General features: G+C 34.5%; 2 protein-coding genes across 2 annotated transcripts; both read right to left on the bottom strand.

Moving 5' to 3' along the window:
• Positions 1–191: 191 nt before the first annotated feature.
• Scox (Synthesis of cytochrome c oxidase) lies at positions 192–3,269 on the bottom strand. The gene is made up of 5 exons (XM_089635863.1): positions 2,900–3,269; positions 2,549–2,672; positions 2,345–2,426; positions 2,128–2,254; positions 192–943 (listed from the first exon to the last, which is right to left on the bottom strand). Exons 1-5 carry the CDS (start codon positions 3,179–3,181, stop codon positions 794–796), a joined length of 765 nt encoding a protein of 254 aa, XP_089491989.1. The 5' UTR covers positions 3,182–3,269; the 3' UTR covers positions 192–793.
• A 3,135-nt stretch (positions 3,270–6,404) lies between these two features.
• LOC149421162 (uncharacterized) lies at positions 6,405–16,175 on the bottom strand. The gene is made up of 8 exons (XM_089635861.1): positions 16,060–16,175; positions 15,881–15,968; positions 15,581–15,721; positions 12,846–12,977; positions 12,456–12,646; positions 8,680–8,867; positions 7,543–7,717; positions 6,405–6,792 (listed from the first exon to the last, which is right to left on the bottom strand). The coding sequence occupies exons 1-8, from the start codon at positions 16,173–16,175 to the stop codon at positions 6,675–6,677; spliced, it is 1,149 nt and encodes a 382-aa protein (XP_089491987.1). The 3' UTR covers positions 6,405–6,674.
• Positions 16,176–19,352: the final 3,177 nt, after the last annotated feature.

The raw sequence follows: 19,352 nt of genomic DNA, 5'->3' as shown, positions 1-19,352 counted from the left end.
ATAAGAAGAAACTAGTCCACAATGTTTGACAAAAGTGTATTACCAGTTCAAACACATGTTGCTTTGTTAGCCATTATGTACCTATTGTATTCAAATTAGAATTACATTTGCAACAGCTGCCATATGTTGCTACCTAACTAACTAAATTTTATACAGTACTCTCACAGTAATCTGCTACTCGATTATCTGACAACTACTATAATCTGCCATTATTTTTACTAGTTAAAAGCACAACAAGCTATATAATTTAGTCAGTATTTGTATGTCAAATGCAGTAGTCTGCAGTCTTCACTAATTGAGCCCTTATCCGGAAAAACAGCATTATGTGAAAGTGTGTTCTGAGATATTAAGCGCTTTTAAAATTCCTACGGCAACTCTTTAACTCTAGGCCTTGTACATACTGCCATCTGTAGTTGAAATTTTAAAACACTTTGGTGTGAACATTGAACATAGATGGATTTATGGCGTGTAATTTAAATGAATTTGCACAAAAACAGTGTTGTTTCGATAATGCTATTTTTCCGCATAAAGGCTCAGTGGAACACTTGCCCGATTTTTGGAATAATGGACAGATTAGTGAGTTTGTACTGTAAATAAAAAAAATTGGGTAGGATTAATATTTAGGCTAGATGTGCATTTCAAATTGAAAATTAATACATGTACATATTTATGGCCAAACCATATTAATAAAAACATATTTTACATTGACAGATAGTCTTAACTTATACATATTAAAGAGCGTGGAACTTTGAATAAAGTAAACTAATGCGAGGATGACCGCATGCAGCAGTTATCACCACCAGCTGGGGTTGGTCAACTTCTCATACTTGGAAATGTTGATGATTATGGACTCCATCATTTCACTTGCAGTTTTAGTTTGGCCATAATAATCCACAAACTCTCCATCTGGGTTCACCAGGTACATGATAATCGTGTGGTCCACCTGGAAATTAGAAGAATTTCATCAAATATTGCAATTTCATTTTAAAAATTTTCAAATACTACAGATTGAAAGCTCGATCGTCAGCCGGGCGTCACAGTGTATTCCGTGCTACAACTGCATTGACTTCCGTGCGTAATGAGTTCTTTATGCAATTTTAAATTCCTACTGAGGTAAAGGAAAATTATTTTATAATTACACAATCGATATCTTGACGAAGGTATAATTAGTTGTAAGTACAAATTAACTTATATCAACAATATTTACTCGGAACGGAAAAACAATTTTTAATCTATATAAGAAGGCCACAAGCTAATAAATTGTAGCATCTACCACCAGCACATAGAGATGAATATTGTGTGAGGACCGAAACATTTCACCACAATATTCAAAAATCTATATATGTAAATAAAAAGCAATGTTCGCATGTGTGTGCTCTACAGATCAAAAACTACCCTGACCGACTTTGCTGAATATTCAAAGTTTGTTCTCATTAGTGCCAGGAGTGTTTAGAGAGTGGTTTGCACAGCAGGAATGCCAGAGGAAGACAATGGGGAAGCATTGCCAGGTCCACTAATCTACATAAATAAAAATGTAAATGTTTGTTTGCTCAAAATCTTAAATCTCTGAAACTTCTTCACCGATTGCTTTGAAATTTTGACACAATATTGCATTCCAATACATATGTGTTTTTATATAGATGTTACCTGTTACAGGTAAAATTGTGTTTTTTTTTTTTTTTTTAAACAGTGCCATTTGTTGGACATAAAAACAACACGCGCTATTGTTTCTCTATCTGCACAGACAGACTGTGTCACAGCAACGCGTGGCAAGGTACAACTAGTTGTAAATAAATTTAACAGACCAACTAAATTTGGGTCGCTTGGAGAAATGTGCAATAATGTAAGCATAGAATGGGACACTTAGCTGGTTTGGGCATGCAGAACGAATAAACGAAGAAAGGAGAATACATGACGTGACAGTGAAGACAGAAAGATGACACAATCAAGTGAACCCAACACTTGAGTCGGGCCATTTCAAGAGTCAGAATAACATGGAATGTATGAAAACGAATGAAGCAAGGAATGTGCCAAGACTGAGTTCTTTGGGGGTCCATCCTCTCTGCTTACCCATTTGATAGTTAGTTAACACTTTGAGGGTTGTTAAGAAAGTAGGTGAGAACTCACAATGTAGTCTTGGTCAGAATCCTTGGGCCCAGCGCTGAAGTAGACTCGGTAAGCCTTGCAGGCCTTCTCCACCTGTTCCACGGTTCCCGTCAGACCGAGCAGTCTGCTGGAGAACTCTTTCACGTACCTTTAGATAATAATACAGAAACATTAAGCCTGTAGAATCTACATGACAATTCGAACAATACTCAATTTCATATAGAGCTTGTATACTCACTTTCCAACTACTCCAGGTGAGTCTCTTGTTGGGTCCACGGAAATAAATAACGGCTGAATTGTTGGAACGTTTTTTTCTTTATCTGAAAAATACTCTCATATTAAAATCTACATTTATTAATGTTCCATATGACATCTAAAGTAAAGTCCACAAACCAATGTGAAGCAATGAAAGTAAACTATTTAAATGGTGTTTGGGACATACCCAGCATATCAATGACGGCGGACATCTTTTCTAGTTCATCGGGGCAAATATCTGGGCAGTGTGTAAAACCAAAGTAAATCAGGAGCCATTTCCCAAGAAATTCTTTGCTGGAGCGAAGTTTTGACTGAAATAATAAAGAGTTTATTTGAGAAGCACTGTGCACTGTAATACACAAAAATCTTTTCCAGGTAATTTATTATATGATCAAACATGTCAAATTGAAACTTCTACATCTGGGAGTCATGTCCTAACGAATAGTGTTCTACCTGAAAGAGAATTGACCGGCAGATAATTTCAGGATTTTTTTTTTACCGAAAGATAAGAATATTTTATAATAAGTGGATGTATTACCTCACTATCTATCAGTTCAAACTCGCCGCCTATTGAGGCCTTGCCGAGTTGGCGCTTGCGTTCTTTTGCAATAGCCGTGTCTTTTTCATTCTTAACATACACCATGAAGCCCACCAAACCGATGCCAATAGCGGCTGTGATTCCCGCACTCCTCCATGTCACCGGTCCTCTTTTAGTAATCGGTTGATCCTTTTTTGGGGGCATCACAGCCAACATTTTATTTCCAGTAGTGAACCTACGAATAGCTGGAGTATTAAAGTTTCTTAAAAAACACCGAAACATCGTATTTTGTTGTATTTCACAATAAAAACTAAATATTTCTAGTAGGGAATCAAAATTCCGACATTTATAGGTTGGTTTGGTATTTTGATTTGACAGATTAGTAATTAGTATTGCCATCATAGAAATACCACTCTCATTGCCATGCATCAAGAATTTAAAAAATATATTTATTGCTATAAAATAGTTAACATAGAAACCTACCGACCTATAATGATGATAAATTTCAAATATGATTTAAGATTTTCACGACCAAAAGTATTTTTGTTTTTGGGGTGTTATGCCGTGTTGCGCTAACTCAGCTAATCTGTCCTGATGATGGATACTGCAATGCTGTCCGAAACGTTGGATAAATAAGGAGTTACTAAAAACAAATAACAAAAATGATAAATTTCACTCAAGGTCTGTCATTTTTGGAAATTTAATGCTATTCTATTACTTTTCTAATGAGTTTTCGCAAATAAATTAATTTAGTGAGAAAAATTTCTTCCTTGTCAAGTCCTGGTGGAGTACCAAAATTCAACTGCTCTAAGTACCCTGACCTTTTTTATGAGCAATCATCATAGGCTAAAGATTTTAAAAATTATTTTGTATTTAAATTTTTTATACATATTTACAAGCAAATCAAATGACAATATCATAAAGTATTATTTGTGCTCACCGATAGAATGAAAGTTTAAAAAAAGTAAGGAGTTCACTCTTATCCTGCAAATGACCAAAGATACCGGGTACGCAGCGAAGTTTATCAATTTCGTTTAAATTTAGGCTCACGACTCCATTAGACAATTTTCTTTTTATATTCATTCATCAGCTTCTTAAGCAAAACAAAATTATTATTAAATTAAATAATTTTTTGATCCATCCAGTACACCACTATACAAGCAAGGGACTCATGATTTACCTGTACGTATAGAAACAGTTTATAAAAATACAAGATAATATAAAAAATATCCCGCAAAGGCAAAGCCTGTGCCTTACAATAATTTTAATCACACGTCTATGTGATTAAATTGTGTATCTGACAAAATAAATTAAATTGTTTATGTGATAAATTAACAAAATATATTTATTGTTCTTATCTTATTATCAACAATAAAAAAACAATAATGTGCAAGTCAACCAAAACCATTATTTCATTAAATACTCTTTTTTTAAAGAATGTATCACACTTTTTTCTCACGCATAACGAACGTGATTTAAAAAGACATTTAGGAAAACACTAATAAAAGCCAAATAATAAAATTTCATCGTAAAATACACACAAATTACTTTTTATTTTCGATTATTATAAAAAATAAATATATTTTTTTAGTTTCAATTGCAAAGTTTGTACAAGATGTGGGTATAAAGTAAAATATAAGCATAAATTGAAATTTTTTCAGTCCTCTTCACTACGGTTTCCTGTTCTGAGACAGCCTGTAGTTTTTAAACTTTTGTACCTAGTTTCAAGTTGTCTTTACATTGTCTTCATAATGTTTGTAAGTTGAATATAGTTGTTTCCCGCCCAAAGATTATATGCGTCATAAAGAAAAACGCAAGGCCGACTAGAGTAGGGGTCTGGATGCGCAACAGCCGAATTACAAAGTAAGTGCTGTCACCAACTAAACTTCACTTTTTAAAGTAGTTAATGTCTAATCCCTCTGTTTATTTATATGCTTGGGGTAAAACAACATATAAATTAGCAGTAGCAACGGGTATCAACAATACTCGCCGTCATTTACAAACTGTCGTTGCTCTATTATGGCACGGCACTGGCTTGGTAACTTAACACCTTAAATTCGTCAGACGCTCAGGCCCCCTATTCTAGTCAGCCTCGAGGTAATATTCAACGCAACTTTTGAATACGAAAATGCCGCCTGGTCAGATTGTTTATTCCGTTCGTACACATATATTTATTTTTTCTTTGTCATACATGAGCAACATTTGAATTAAGAATATACAGGAAACTTGAGCATTTCTTACATTTTTTGTGTGTTTTTATTCAGTTATAAAAAAATTACATTTTTATATCTATTATAAACCTTTTGGCAACTTATTTTTATTACATTAAGGACACTTTACAATACATCTAAAACTTAATCTTTATAGTATTTAGACATAACCCACGAAAAGCAGCAAGGCTTTTAGCTTCTTTAACATCTGTCGGTAATTCATTAAAAATCTTAAATCCTTTAAAATAGAGATTATTTTGGGTTCCCGACAAATTTGTTTTTGGAAGTCTAAAATCTCCACAGCTTCTCGTGGGGTAGCCATGTATTCCGAAATTAAAATTAAATTCTTAAACATGTATTTCGAGAGCATCTTAGCTTAAATATAAATATTAAGATATTGTAAATTATTGGATGTCTCACACTTAACATTCCTAGTTTTTTTCTGCATAATAATTATCTTAGAATACCTGCTACAATTCAATAAAACTGCTCGCATACCTCTATTTTGAATTATTTCCAATTTCTTTATATGTGTTTGATTGCACAAGAAAAGGACACTAGAGCAGTAATTTAAATGAGATGCTACTCTACTATTATAAACTAATTTAGTTGTATTTACTTTAATGTATTCCTTATAATATGTTCCTGTCTATTGTTTCAAAAGCACGTAGGAAAATCAAGAAACACTGCTATTGTACACTGCTTTTAGTCCATGCTTATTTTCCATTCATTAATTACATAATTTATGGCTGTTTGCTTTTATTTATTTTTTTCAAAAAGAGACAAAAACATTCTTTCACATGTCGTCACTAGTCACTCTGTCGAGTAACAGCCCATCCCCTCACCCCACCCTAACTGTTCAATACTTACCGATTTTTATGTTTTTAGTGAAAACAAAAAGAAAAATTGACACTTTTTTTACTCAAAACTCAGGAATCACTGGTTAAAGTTGTAGGAGAAGAAGTAGGTACAGTTGGGGGCTAGCGAATATAAAGCATTTTTTTTCCAGGTTTCTTATTAAACTTTCGAGATTGAAGTCAGCTATCAGCAGAGTACGTAGTTAATGACATGACACCATTCAAATTTCACATTTAAGCCTGTGAAAGACCATGCTCTGAGCGAGCTATATTCTCGTGGCTTGGCCTATGTCATCATATCGCTCGCCATATATTCCCATTGGGATTGTATGGCTCTGTAATCTGTCAGCCCCATTAATCAACGGTTGATATTATAATTTAATATTAACGAAATTTAATTAACTTGGTATTCAAGGTGTCAGAAATGAAAATCCATGGTAAAAAGTATTCATTATGTGTATTTATATACCTACTCAAAATGTAAACATAAATTAAGGTATTTACAATATTTTCTCATCTGATAATTATTATTTTATATTTACATAGGCGATATTGTCCACAGTGAAATCAGGAAATCGATCAAAATTAATTTATTAATTATATACCAAAATTTTTAATTATCAAACACACTATGGTTTTAATTTCCACCGTGGGCAATATCTCATTGGCTCTGGTATGTCACGAATATGTAGATAAATCTCTTAATTCTTATTCAGGAGTCTTTTTTTCATTGCTGTGAACAGATCTTATTGCAGAGAAAACAGCTTTCTTGTTTATTTTTCCCAGTATTTTAGAGTCATGGAATGGATGATTGTGCAAATTTATTCTAAAAAAGAAAGAAAAGCATAATAAAATACATTGTGACAAATAGAGTACACTTTAAATTTGTATGTGGCTCACTGTGAGTCAGCTGATTCTAATGCATCTTACCAAATAATGTGTTTATACTAGTCCCAGAGAGAGAGAGAGAGAAAGAGATCGTTTGTGATGTCATCGTTCTTGTATTTTCTGTTTTTTTTAATTTTCATACAAGACGTGTGTACAAGCTCTCTCTGGGAATTCGTATTACTAATATATTATATTTAATAGATTGTGCATATCTATCATAAGCAGTTTCCCTAGAATAGTTATTTATTATATTTTTATAGAGCTAAATAAGTGTGCTTCAGAATGAATCAAAATAAATACAATAATATGACATAAACAAACACAAGACTGTTGCAAGTTCGATGACGCTTCCACAATGGCGGCGCTCTTGTTCACAGATAAAATAAATATTTAACAAGTCAAAACAACAGGATTGAATAATATTAGCGTATATTATTTCGGTAACCGGGCAACTCAGGATAGTGGCAATTCAACACACTCTTGAAAAGTCATGAAAATTGATGAAAAAAGAACTAGGTTAAAAAGGTTAGGCTTACAGGACATTTATTTTATCCCTTTTTAAAAGTGTGTTGAATTGCCACTGTCTTGAGTTGCCATGGAACCATTCTTTGCAAAAGCAAATAAAATATATTTTAGTAAGTTAGGAGCATTTTTGAAGGTGCAATAGGTTGAGTGTATTGAGTGTCACCTTTTGACCACCATGTCTCCGCTGGTGACTGTGCAGGCCAGGCAGCGCTGCACCTTGTAATCCACGCAGCGCCATCGCCTGACCTTGCCACCCCCGCTCTTGCTGAACAGGTTGTAGATGAACCGGTTCAGGATCAGCTGGAGGGATCCTCGGATGGACACAGTGTACTGCAGCTCTGAGGAACATTGTAATAACACAATATATCGAACAAAGGCTGTAATAGGCGATTAATTATTCTTCAATGTCTTAATCACTTATTCCGTCGGTACTTATTGATTCTTGGTGGCGTGTCACATAATTAACCATAGAATAAAGGAGAAAACTGTGAGCACCTTCCACATAAATTTGAATGGAAACAATGCCACACTGACAGTTTGAAAATGGCCTTGTAAGCCGAAACAGCTGTCACAATAATAAAAAACTAAAACACTTGCAGAACTTAATAATAATATTATCAAATTTAATCTAAATTAAATTTATAAAAAAATTAAATGGAGTTCTACGAATTAAACACAAAAACAATAAATAAAAAAATAAAAAAAATAAAAAAATAAAAAAAAAATAAAAAAAAAATAAAATAAAATAAAAATGCCACACTGACTCGTGCCTTTTGGTTCTAGACCATTTAGCATGCGGTCTGCCTCTCACACTTGTTTGTAATGGAATATCGCCATCCCATTTGAATTTCTTTATCATGGTGAAACACAGTTTTGTATGGAAATATAGGCCCAAATTTGGCTTCATTGGATCACGAAACACACCCATAAGGCATTTCTTGTGTTATTCTATATTCTATGTAATTAACGCATTGTATGCAGGAGTTTTTCAACAATCCGGGCTTTTTTTTCCAAATAGCTACATATCACTTATGAGCTTATTTTTATACAAAACTTTCTATTTCTTACAATATATTGATTTTTTGATAAAATTAAGACACAATTGACAAAATATGGGAAGAATGTGTTGTCTCCTGAAAACAATATGTTAATAGACATGGATGCGACACAGGCGGACCGAGGAAGATGTGGGTAGACAGGAAAGAATAAGTATAGTGACCGGAGCCATTGGAGAGCATTTGTCAAGAATGCAGCTACCGAGATGATGAAGATACTTGGTTAGAATTCTGATAATGATCACCATTAGAGCTGTTTGAGATAGAAGATTCGGGGTTGTTGACTGGATCTATGAGTTCAAAGTCTTCTCTAGAATCTTTTCTACTGCATTTGGCAATGACCGATGTTGGCTGGGCTTCATCTAAAAATTCTTCCTCCAACACGTCTGGCTCGCTTGTCAGATCTTCCGCAGGGTCTAGAACAGTCTGGCTTCTAAAATAAACAAACACTTAAAATTACATTAGCTGTGTTGTACAAATTACATTAGTTGTGTTGTACAAATTACATTAACTATGTTAAACATTAGCTGTGTTTTACAAATTCGCAAAAACTGAGCAAATATTAACTTCTTCAAATTTTGCAAATTCACTTTGTGGCACCATTTTATTAATAAAATAATTAAAACACTTTGTTTTTACCACGATAATCTTTATTTTTTATATAAAGTCAACATGTTTCGAGAACGATTCTCTTCATCAGGACAATTAATGTACTTGTTCCATTCAAAGTACATTAATTGTCCTGATGAAGAGAACATCGTTCTCGAAACATTTATTTATTTATTTATTTATTTAAACGCCCATTGGGCTTTTACATACATTGTTATTAGAGTTATTACATTAACTATGTGACATTGAAAAGTTTACGTACATATATAAATAAAATAGTTATTATATCTGTAGTACATAAATGTTTTACAAATAATACAGAATACCATTATGGAGAACAGTTTTTTTTTTCTTTTTTTACTTACTTAGAAAAATAAATGGATTGAAATTAATCAGCATTTATAGGGACTTAAAATCATATTCGAATTGTTATTTAAATTACAATATTAATTTGTAAAGTTAAAACATATATATTAAAGTTAAAAAGTCATAAAAGAAAAGAGTGAAAAAACAGAAGCTAAAAAATGGGTTTTTTACTATGGAGTGGAGAAGTCATACATATCAGCAAAGTGTTTATGTAGATTTCGTTTGAGCACTGCTACGGAATCTCTAAATATATCAACAACATTACCAAATTTATTACCAAAATTTTGTATTCGATTTAACGATATGTGCGCATGATAATTAGATTTGAAATTGTTACAGAAAAAGGTGGAATTTTGTCTCGTATTTTTGGAAGGTACAAATAATTTTATTGTGGCAAGAATTTCAGGGCTGTCGATTCTATAATTAATAATTTTATTTAGTAGAACAAGGTCGGAGATAATTCGCCTATCTGATAGCGTAATCAAATTTAGTTGATGCATGAGTTGGATATAATTTATATTTTGGATTGGAATATTTAGTTTAAAGTTAATAAATCTTAAAAATTTGTGTTGTACCCTTTCAATATTGTTGGAATGTACTTTATAAAACGGGGACCAAATAGGCGAATTATACTCTACTTGACTTCTTACTAAAGATGTGTACAGTGTGTTCAAACATTCTAGTGACTTGAAGTCACATGCGGTTCTACATATAAACCCAAGCATTTTTAGGGCTTTATTTGTGATTTCATTTATATGCGGATTGAATGTTAACTGTTCATCAAATATAACACCCAAGTCCCTGATTTGAGTGACAGCTGTCAATTTTACATTATTAAGCGAATATTCATAAATTGTATGATTTCGTATTTTACAAAAACGAATGACCTGACATTTTTTAATATTAAGAAACAGAGAGTTGATGATGCACCAACGATATAGTTTATTTAAATTAAGTTGCAAAGTATAACAATCGTCTAAACTGCGTATTGTTTTATATATTTTCAAATCATCTGCGAAAAGAAGAACTTCTACATCTTTAAATATGCTAACAATATCATTAATAAATAACAAAAAAAGAATTGGTCCCAGGTGAGACCCCTGAGGGACCCCACTTGTGGCTTCGAAAATGTAAGATTCCACAGATTTTATTTTGACACATAGCTCTCTTTTACTAAGATAACTTTCAATCCAACTTAACAGATTACCCTTGATACCCAACATACTTAATTTTTGTACAAGGATATGTCGCCTAACTTTGTCAAATGCTTTGGAAAAATCAGTATATATTGAATCCACTTGATGCTTCAAGGCAAGAGAATCAGTTATGTAATTTTCGTATATGATCAAGTTACTTAGGGTGGATTTACCTGTGATAAAGCCATGCTGGTTGGGTACAATAATATTATTAATTTGTTTACATATTACATCTAGGACTAACGATTCAAATAGTTTGGGAATAGCGGACAATATACATATTGGTCTGTAGTTCGATACATCGCTTTTATCTCCCTTTTTATGAATAGGCGTAAGATAGCTTTTTTTCCACTGTTTTGGAAAACACCCTGACGACAAAGACTTATTAAATAGTAAAAATAATGGATAAGTCAAACTGCGAACACAAGATTTTAAATATATTGGAGGGAAACCATCCGGTCCAGCGGATTTATTAGTATCTAATGCTTTTATAGCCTTTTCTATAGCGTTTATTTCAATAAAACAATGGTTTAGGTTAAGTGATTCTTCAAGTGATATATCATTTGGGATTTCATTATCGGTAATATTATCATCATAAACACTTTTGAATAAATCTGCAAAAAGATTGACAATGCCTTCGGTATTATCCGCACAATTGTTATTCAGATACATAATATTTGGTAAACTACCATCATTTTTACGCTGAGCATTAGAAAAGTTCCACAATTTTTTAACATTATCATGAACCTCCATTTCTATTAAACTAATATAATCATTATAACATTTTTTAGACAATTCTTTGCACTGCTTTCTTATGTTAGTAAACATTATATAATCATCGACGTTTCTAGATTGCTTATATATTCGGTGAGTTTGTTTTTTAGTATAAATCAATTCTTTTAATTCTTTTGAAAACCATGTAGGGTAAAGGGATGCAATAAAATTAACTTTTGGAACATGACGTTCTTTTGAAGTGTTTAGGATTGAATAAAATTGTTGGACTTGATTCACAATATTGTTTTCATCTTCTAGAAATGACCAGTCTATATGGTCAAGATAATCAATTATATTTGGGTAGTCATCTTTTTTAAAATTGTACGATGAAGTTTTTAATTTCTGCAATTTTCTAGACTCATTTGTGATAATAATATCTAACGCGGGATGGTGTTGGTCTAAAGGTAACAACAATTCATCCGATTGTTCTACCACTGTACTTAAGTCACTAGAAAATACTAGGTCAAGCATTCGGTTATAAGAATTATGCACTTTATTTAACTGTTTTAGTCCTAGGAAAAAAGACATATCAAGCATTTCCTTAGATTTGACACACTGCACTTCTGTTTCGTTAATAATCACTTCATTGTTCTTATCGAAAGACCAGTCGATTTTCGGAAGATTGTAGTCGCCTACAATTATAAATTTGGCTTTAGGATATTTATATTTTAGTGTTTCTACATCCTCGATGTGGTTCTTGTATATTTGCAGATCTGACATTGGTGGAATATAAGTACAAGCGATAATGATTTTTGTGGATGAAATATTTAGCATTACAAACATCTGTTCAACGCTTTTGTGTTTAACTGGCAATTTTTTAGATGAAATGTTTTTAGATATGCACACCATTACACCTCCTCCTTTTGATTTGTTGCTTGTAATGGGGTCACGGTCAAGACGATAGATGTTGTATTTATGTATTTATTGACTTTATATAAAAAATAAAGATTATCATGGTAAAAACAAAGTGTTTTAATTATTTTATAAATATTAACTATTCAAAAATGAATATTGAAATGAAAATAATGATGAATAGATGAGTAAAAAGAAAAAAACAATAATATAATTATATTTACTTAATGAAGGTAGGGTTCTTTGAAGGTCCACTGAGTTTTATATTTTTGGCTCTAATAGGAATGGATAGATTTTCAAAATGAGATTTCTTTTTGCCCAAAACTTCAATTTGTATATTCTCCAGTCCGGGAGTCAGTTCTCGGGAATCTTCAGTGACTTCAGTAACCTGATGACCGGAATCGATTTTCAGTTCCTAGAATAAGAAAAATATAACACATGACTAGAATGATTAGCGGGAATTCTTTTGACATAAAGTAGAAAGATTGATTATAATACAGTACGATTTAACTTATCATGTATCATAAACAATTTCTCTTTGCTACTATAAAAATCGTCAAAATGGATTCACATCAAGGTAATATTTTTAATTTGCCAGTTTAATTAATGCTTACGGTGCTTCCAATTCCCTGAATCTGCAGAGCCTTTGCAGCTTGGAAGAATATTGTCAGCTGATCTTCGTTAATGGCCACCTCTCCTGTATACACATACTGTAGAATATGGCCAAGTGTTGTAAAAGATACATTCTGAAATTAAGAACAATAGCTATATAAATATACAAACTATGAATACTGTTAAAAATGCGTGGAAGAGTTGTTTCACAGAATTTGAACAATTCATCAAATTTCAAAGTTGATTCACAAGTTCTGTGGAGGTTTTATTTATATGCCGAGTTTCCGCTCGATCGGATGTCGGGATTGATTTCCACTTACAAGTTTTGCATTAATTCATTCACAAAAACCAAATCGAAATTCAAATGGATGTATTTAAAAAACGTGCGAATACCTTTAAACTATCAAAAGCCATCGGATTAAAATGAAAGAAATTCTTTGGTAAATTAGGGGGAAGTAAAATATTGTCAGGTTATTATTATTATTTGTAACCTGGAAATGTTTGATATTATATTATTATTATATTATTATTTAGTGGGAGGTAAGGCCGCCCTGGGAACCATTTATTGGATGACAAACACCTCTGCCATAGGTTACCTAAAGTGCTACACTATGTTTGGTGACTTAGCAGGGGTGCCCGGGTTTATGGGGTAATGTCTGTCCAGGTCTTGGTGGCGGGTCCGTCGACCCACTTTCTCCGTGGCGGGCCAGATTAGAAAATGCCGGTTGAGGGAGACTCTTTACGACCGGTTACCACTGTCCGGGCCGCTCGGCAGTGCAGGGGCCCTGGCCCTCTGCTCACGACTGAGGGTGAGCTGCCCCATCAATGAGTGTAAAATCCCCGCCGCTGCTGTTATGCCGATTCGTCACCGGAGAGGATCCAGCAGCAGTGGACACTCCCAGCCTATCGCCGTGCACCGCAGTGGGTGGGATGAATTCATACGCCCATCACTCCTGGACGCACTGATCTCTAACCCCCAAACCACCCCTCATACCTTTTCCTTCCCAGAACTTCCTTTCTTCTCCATAACTTCTCAAAAAATATTTTTAAAAAAGATAACATCATGAATATACAAAAAAAAAACAATATTTAACCCATATGAGACGGGTAAAATTTTGTAAAAATCTCAAACCTAAATTTAATATTGAAAATTAAATTTGAAATAACAGAACACTACAAAATAAAGTTTTTTGCTTTGGAATTTTCATGGACAGTAACAAAATGCGTTCAAAACGTCGTAGTGCATCTCAAGGTAGTCATAATTTCACTGGACTGCAAATGTAGCCAGCCGCACAATAGGGCTCTACAGAGGCGAGTAGAAGGCGTTCTCGGTGCGGGCCAAAACTGTTGCAAGAACATAGCCGACTGCAAAAACATAGTGTGCGACTGTTGAATCTGGAAAACTCCAGATTTGACGTAATGCAGCGCGTCTTGCCAGTACGGTAGATACTATTGACGATCTCTTGCCCCGCTACCCTTCGGACGAGTTTGTGGTTCTGGGGGATTTCAATGTTCATAACAAACCATGGTTGAAGTTCTCTGGATCAACAGACTCAGCTGGACGACAGGCGGAATCGTTTGTCCTTTGCCACGGATTGGAGAAAATGGTTCAGGAGCCTAGAAGGGTTCCTGATGTCCAGACTCACCACTCCAATCTGTTAGACCTATTTCTAAACACTGTGCCACACGGATACAGGATTGAGGTCACAGCGCCTTTAGGATTGTCCAACCACTGCCTGGTGATGACATAAATCCCTGTTCAGACCGAGAGGCTGAAGAGAAAAATGGGGCACTATAGTCAGCAGATTGGTTTGGTCTGCGGGCACATTGCAATGCTTTCCCGTGGTCAGTGTCTGTTTTCAGACTTCGGATCCTTCTGGATGTGCCCAGGAAATTGGTGAAGTCATTACATCCGCGATGGATGGCTATATACAATTCTCTGTTAAAGAAACTTGTGTGGGCTCAAAGCCGTGGTTCAGTCGATAATGCTCCAAAGCAGTTCGGCGAAAAAATGCGGTTTACCGAGGCTACAACACATCTCGAACGTTTGAAAACAGATCAGCATATAACAAAATGGCAAAGGAAAGCAAGAGGATCATAAATAGGTCAAATTTCGAGCAAGACCTGCAGATCAGCAAAAATCTGCCTGCCCTCAAAAAACCCATGACTCTGTGTAAAAACGGATGGCCCGTTTGATAGATTCCCATATCTCAACAAACAAGTAAAAAAAAAAAGCATAATTAAACTTTTTCCAGTAAACATAGCACACCCGTACTTAGTTTATCTGTTTACCATAATGGCAGTTCTCACACCTTTAACATCTTTTGCTGACACAAACAATGTTAACCTAACCTAATATATTATAATCGTTATCCTTGAAGTGAAGCTGTTTTAGACAAGTGCACCATGCTCTAAAAAATGGCATAGTTCCCAGATCTTCATAGACATTAACCATATTGTTAATTGTTATCTAGATCTCGATTAATGTTGATTATTAAGATTTGAAAACTCATAAGGCTCACGCGAATTCTGGCAGAGTAAAACATACTATCCAACGTAGCTACCATCTTGACAGGACTGACTGGACACGGAACACACAAACAAATTCACAGATAGATTAAATGCAACTAGCTTGAGTTAAAACAGGGCTTTGCTACGCTCAGTCAATTAAATATCTAAGAACTGGTTTTTCTTACATGCAATACTGATGTATATCGATATTCATCCAGTGACTTACATTGAGGAAAATAACAGGATGTTTACACTGCGCGGAGGTTATTAATGCCTTAAGGTAGGGGCTGGCTATTCCCAGTATGAGCTGGTGCACCTTCACAAGATGGCCATCCGCAGCAAGGGTCATGTCCACAAACTCGCCAGTCTAAGGAGAGTAATAATGGAAAGTTTAGTAAGTTAAAATTGCATACGCTGAAAAATAATGTTGATTGATTTAAAATCTTACTATTTACGGCCAAATTGAATGTGTTGAATCCTTTCAAAGATGAATTCAATAATAACATATGTAAAAGGTGCATCAAACCTGTTGTAGTGCAGCAAACTTCGAGCATACATTGCTTTCGAAATTGTCCCATGACAAACCAAAGTATTGTGCCATGTTTTCTTCAATACTGAAAATATTGGAAAGTGTGTAATGTTAATATTTCAGTTTCTATCAGTATTGATGACAGTTCCATAAATACTTAATACATAAGCACTTACTTTTGTCCACAAAATACTAAATTATCATCAAAGATTTGACCATAAATAACCTCACAATTTGACAAATAATCAACAATACAAAAACATTTCAAATTGATGAGCGAAGTGCCAACCATGCGAACGTAATAGAGATGGTCGATATTCCAGTCCCAACTACTTTGTCCCGGTGACAACGCTGTCACTGGAATGCCCTATTATTATTTTGAAATAAATTGATACTGAAATAATAATTTGATAGTTCTGTTATTCGAATTTTCTCTAAGGCAGATTTAAGCAAAATAGCGTGACTCTTTTCAAATACTCTAATGATTTCACACTATTTAAGCAAAATATTTTTCTTTTCATTTCTTTTCGAAATAAATATTTTTAAGTAGCACAAACACTTCAAAACTATGTTTAATATCTATATCATTAAATTGAATTCAGTTAACAAATTCTTATCGTTAGGGGTTGTATTTGCATTAGTTTTAAAATGTCTCAAAAACGTTAATACAAAAGAGTGTCGGTTGTGATAAGTTACACCTAATTTTTATTGTTAATTAGCTGACGAGTACCAGATGCTCGGGTTTATGAATAGTTTGGAGGTAAGTATTGAGGTTGTTATTCCTACCTGTACCTAAAAACTTTATGTATTTGAATTTTTTAAGATGGAAATAATATTATTCTAAATAATTGAAAAGTTTACTTTTTATAAGTTTTTGTTTCACTTGATCATTCCACGTCTTCCTCGGGCGTGCCCAACTTCCACCATTCACTACTGATTATCACATTGTAACTCCAAAAAAAACTACATAATATCGACTTTTATTCGACTCCGTATCTCATTCCAGTGCAGAGATAATGCTTTAAGTCTTCCTCGGGCATCGCCAACTTTTTCTACCATTCAAAGACACTCTCTAAACACCCCTGACACAAATAAGAATAAACTTTTAAATTATCAGCAAAATCGGTCCGGTAGTTTTGAGTCTATAGGGTCAAACAAACAAACATTCATTTGTATATATATATTTATCTTCACACGTAAAAAACATCCAATTAATTATGCTTACAAATTAAACCACCTACCCCTTCACTGAGCAGAAACACTCAGAGATCTTAGTTTACTACTAGATAAAAAAAATGTAATTTAAGGATCATGTTTAAAATATTTTTGATAAAGCTTATAATCAATTGGACTTAATTATACTCATTACAAAGCCTTTCACTTTAGTACACGCACTAATTCTGCTACTTGTGACATATGTAAAGTCACAACTCGAGTTTGCATTAGTCGTTTGGAATCATCAATATCAAACATACGTTGATCGTATATATATATATATATATATATATATTATTGTCCAAAATATAATAATAATAATAATTGGATAATTTGTAGAGCGCCGTTTTTGTGAAAAATCACCTCAAGGGCGCTGTACAATTTGTTTCCTAGGATCCACATTTGTTATTTAGACCAACTGTGCCAACACGAGGTTCGTTATCCGTTCAGGTATGTGTCTGCCGCCAATATAGCGCTGACATGTGTCTGCTGCCAATAAAGAGCGCTGACACAACATCCTCACATAGATAACAAACCTTGGCAGCACCGCTGTGACGTTTGACGAAGACAGAAGATGGAGACTCTGCTGCAAGAATCCTAGGTAGCGAAGGATCTGTACCAGCTGCTGCAGCGAGAGAGACTACCCCGTCCACCAACTGTGCCAGCACGAGGTTTGTCATCCGTTCAGGTGTGTGTCCGCTGCTAATATAGCGCTGACATGTGTCTGCTGCCAATAAAAAGCGCTGACACAATATCCTCACATAGATAACAGACCTTGGCAGCACCGCTGTGACGCTCGACGAAGATAGAAGATGGAGACTCTGCCGCAAGAATCCTAGGTAGCGAAAGAACTGTACCAGCTGCTGCAGCGAGAGAGACCACCGCGTCCACCAACAGTGCCAGCACGAGGTTCGTCATTCGTTCAGGTATGTGTCTGCTGCTAATATAGCGCTGACATGTGTCTGCTGCTAATAAAGAGCGCTGACACAATATTCTCATAGATAACAGACCTTGGCAGCACCGCTGTGCAAAATCACCTCATCCTAGTCTATTTTAGTCTCTCTAGTCACTTCCTAGCCATTCATGTCACTTAGTGTATCCTCTCGACCCTTTTAGACTCTTTCCTGGCTCCGATACCTAAATAAAATCCAGCAAAAAAAATTACAATTCTTTCTATTGTCGTGATCCGACGATTTCACACCTCTGTCTCAGACCTTTAGGGCTCGCTTATCGCAGGCTATCATAAGAACAATCTTGAACCAAAGTCAAAGTGAAGTGTATGTGTGTCATCTGTAACAAAATACATAAACAAAAACAGAAAATAAAAACAAAAACAAAAATACATAATAATTCAGTGGAACAGTTATCAAAGTGATTTCAAAGTAATTATCCATCCAGAAGATTAGTATTATGCTAACCTTCATTGTAATTATTATTGATATATTTTATTAACTTCTCCAACTTCTCTTCCCCAACCAACTAAAACATGCTACGGTTATCCCAATCTATAAGAGTGGCGACAAAACAAATATCGAAAACTACAGACCCATTTCTTTGCTAAGTGTCCTATCAAAAATCATCGAAAAAATTGTCAAAAGTAGACTTATCTCCCATTTGGAAACCCAGAAGATTCTCTCGCCCAATCAGTTTGGCTTCCAAAAAAAAATTAGTACAGAATCTGCAATCTTAGATTTGACTGAGAACATCTCTAATAGCCTGGATGAAGGCGATTCCTGTCTAGCCATATTCTTAGACTTAGCCAAAGCATTCGACACGGTTTCCCATCCCATACTCCTAGAAAGGCTATCTCAAATAGGCATCCGGGACTCAACTCTTAACTGGTTCTCCTCATACCTAACTGGTAGATCACAAACTGTAAAAATTAATAACACAGCTGAAAGTAACCCTCTACCAATTCAATTCGGAGTCCCACAAGGGAGTGTCCTAGGCCCTATTTTGTTCCTCATTTACATCAACAAACTCTGTAACCTACCCATAACCGGAAAACTAATATCCTTTGCAGATGACACTGTGCTCATAGCTCGTCATAAAAACTGGAAAGGAGCATTTGACATAGCTCAACACGACATAGGCCTTGTAAAGAATTGGTTAGATGACAATCTCCTGACACTCAACGCTGGTAAAACAAAATTCCTAACCTTCAGTCTATCTGTTGCAACCCAACCTACTAACAATAAGAAAATAACAATTCACTCTTGTCCAAGACCTTATTCTTCCTGTACTTGCCCAAACT

Source organism: Hesperophylax consimilis, chromosome 9 (genome assembly GCF_061612785.1).
Source record: "Hesperophylax consimilis isolate HC1 chromosome 9, BYU_Hcon_1.0, whole genome shotgun sequence".
Lineage (NCBI taxonomy): Eukaryota > Metazoa > Arthropoda > Insecta > Trichoptera > Limnephilidae > Hesperophylax > Hesperophylax consimilis.
This window is presented reverse-complemented; position numbering and strand designations above follow the sequence as displayed.

What these genes read in the sequence shown, in the direction of transcription:
- Scox (XM_089635863.1), bottom strand. Translation starts at nt 3,181, where the DNA reads ATGTTTCGGTGTTTTTTAAGAAACTTTAATACTCCAGCTATTCGTAGG. An exon ending in TTGAACTGATAGATAGTGAG is followed by an intron (nt 2,673 to 2,899) that starts GTAATACATCCA and finishes TTATTATTTCAG; the next exon opens with TCAAAACTTCGCTCCAGCAA. An exon ending in TCACCTGGAGTAGTTGGAAA is followed by an intron (nt 2,255 to 2,344) that starts GTGAGTATACAA and finishes TATTATCTAAAG; the next exon opens with GTACGTGAAAGAGTTCTCCA.
- LOC149421162 (XM_089635861.1), bottom strand. Translation starts at nt 16,175, where the DNA reads ATGGTTGGCACTTCGCTCATCAATTTGAAATGTTTTTGTATTGTTGAT. An exon ending in AAGAACCCTACCTTCATTAA is followed by an intron (nt 8,868 to 12,455) that starts GTAAATATAATT and finishes TGTTTATTTTAG; the next exon opens with AAGCCAGACTGTTCTAGACC. An exon ending in TATCTCAAACAGCTCTAATG is followed by an intron (nt 7,718 to 8,679) that starts GTGATCATTATC and finishes AATGTTCCTCAG; the next exon opens with AGCTGCAGTACACTGTGTCC.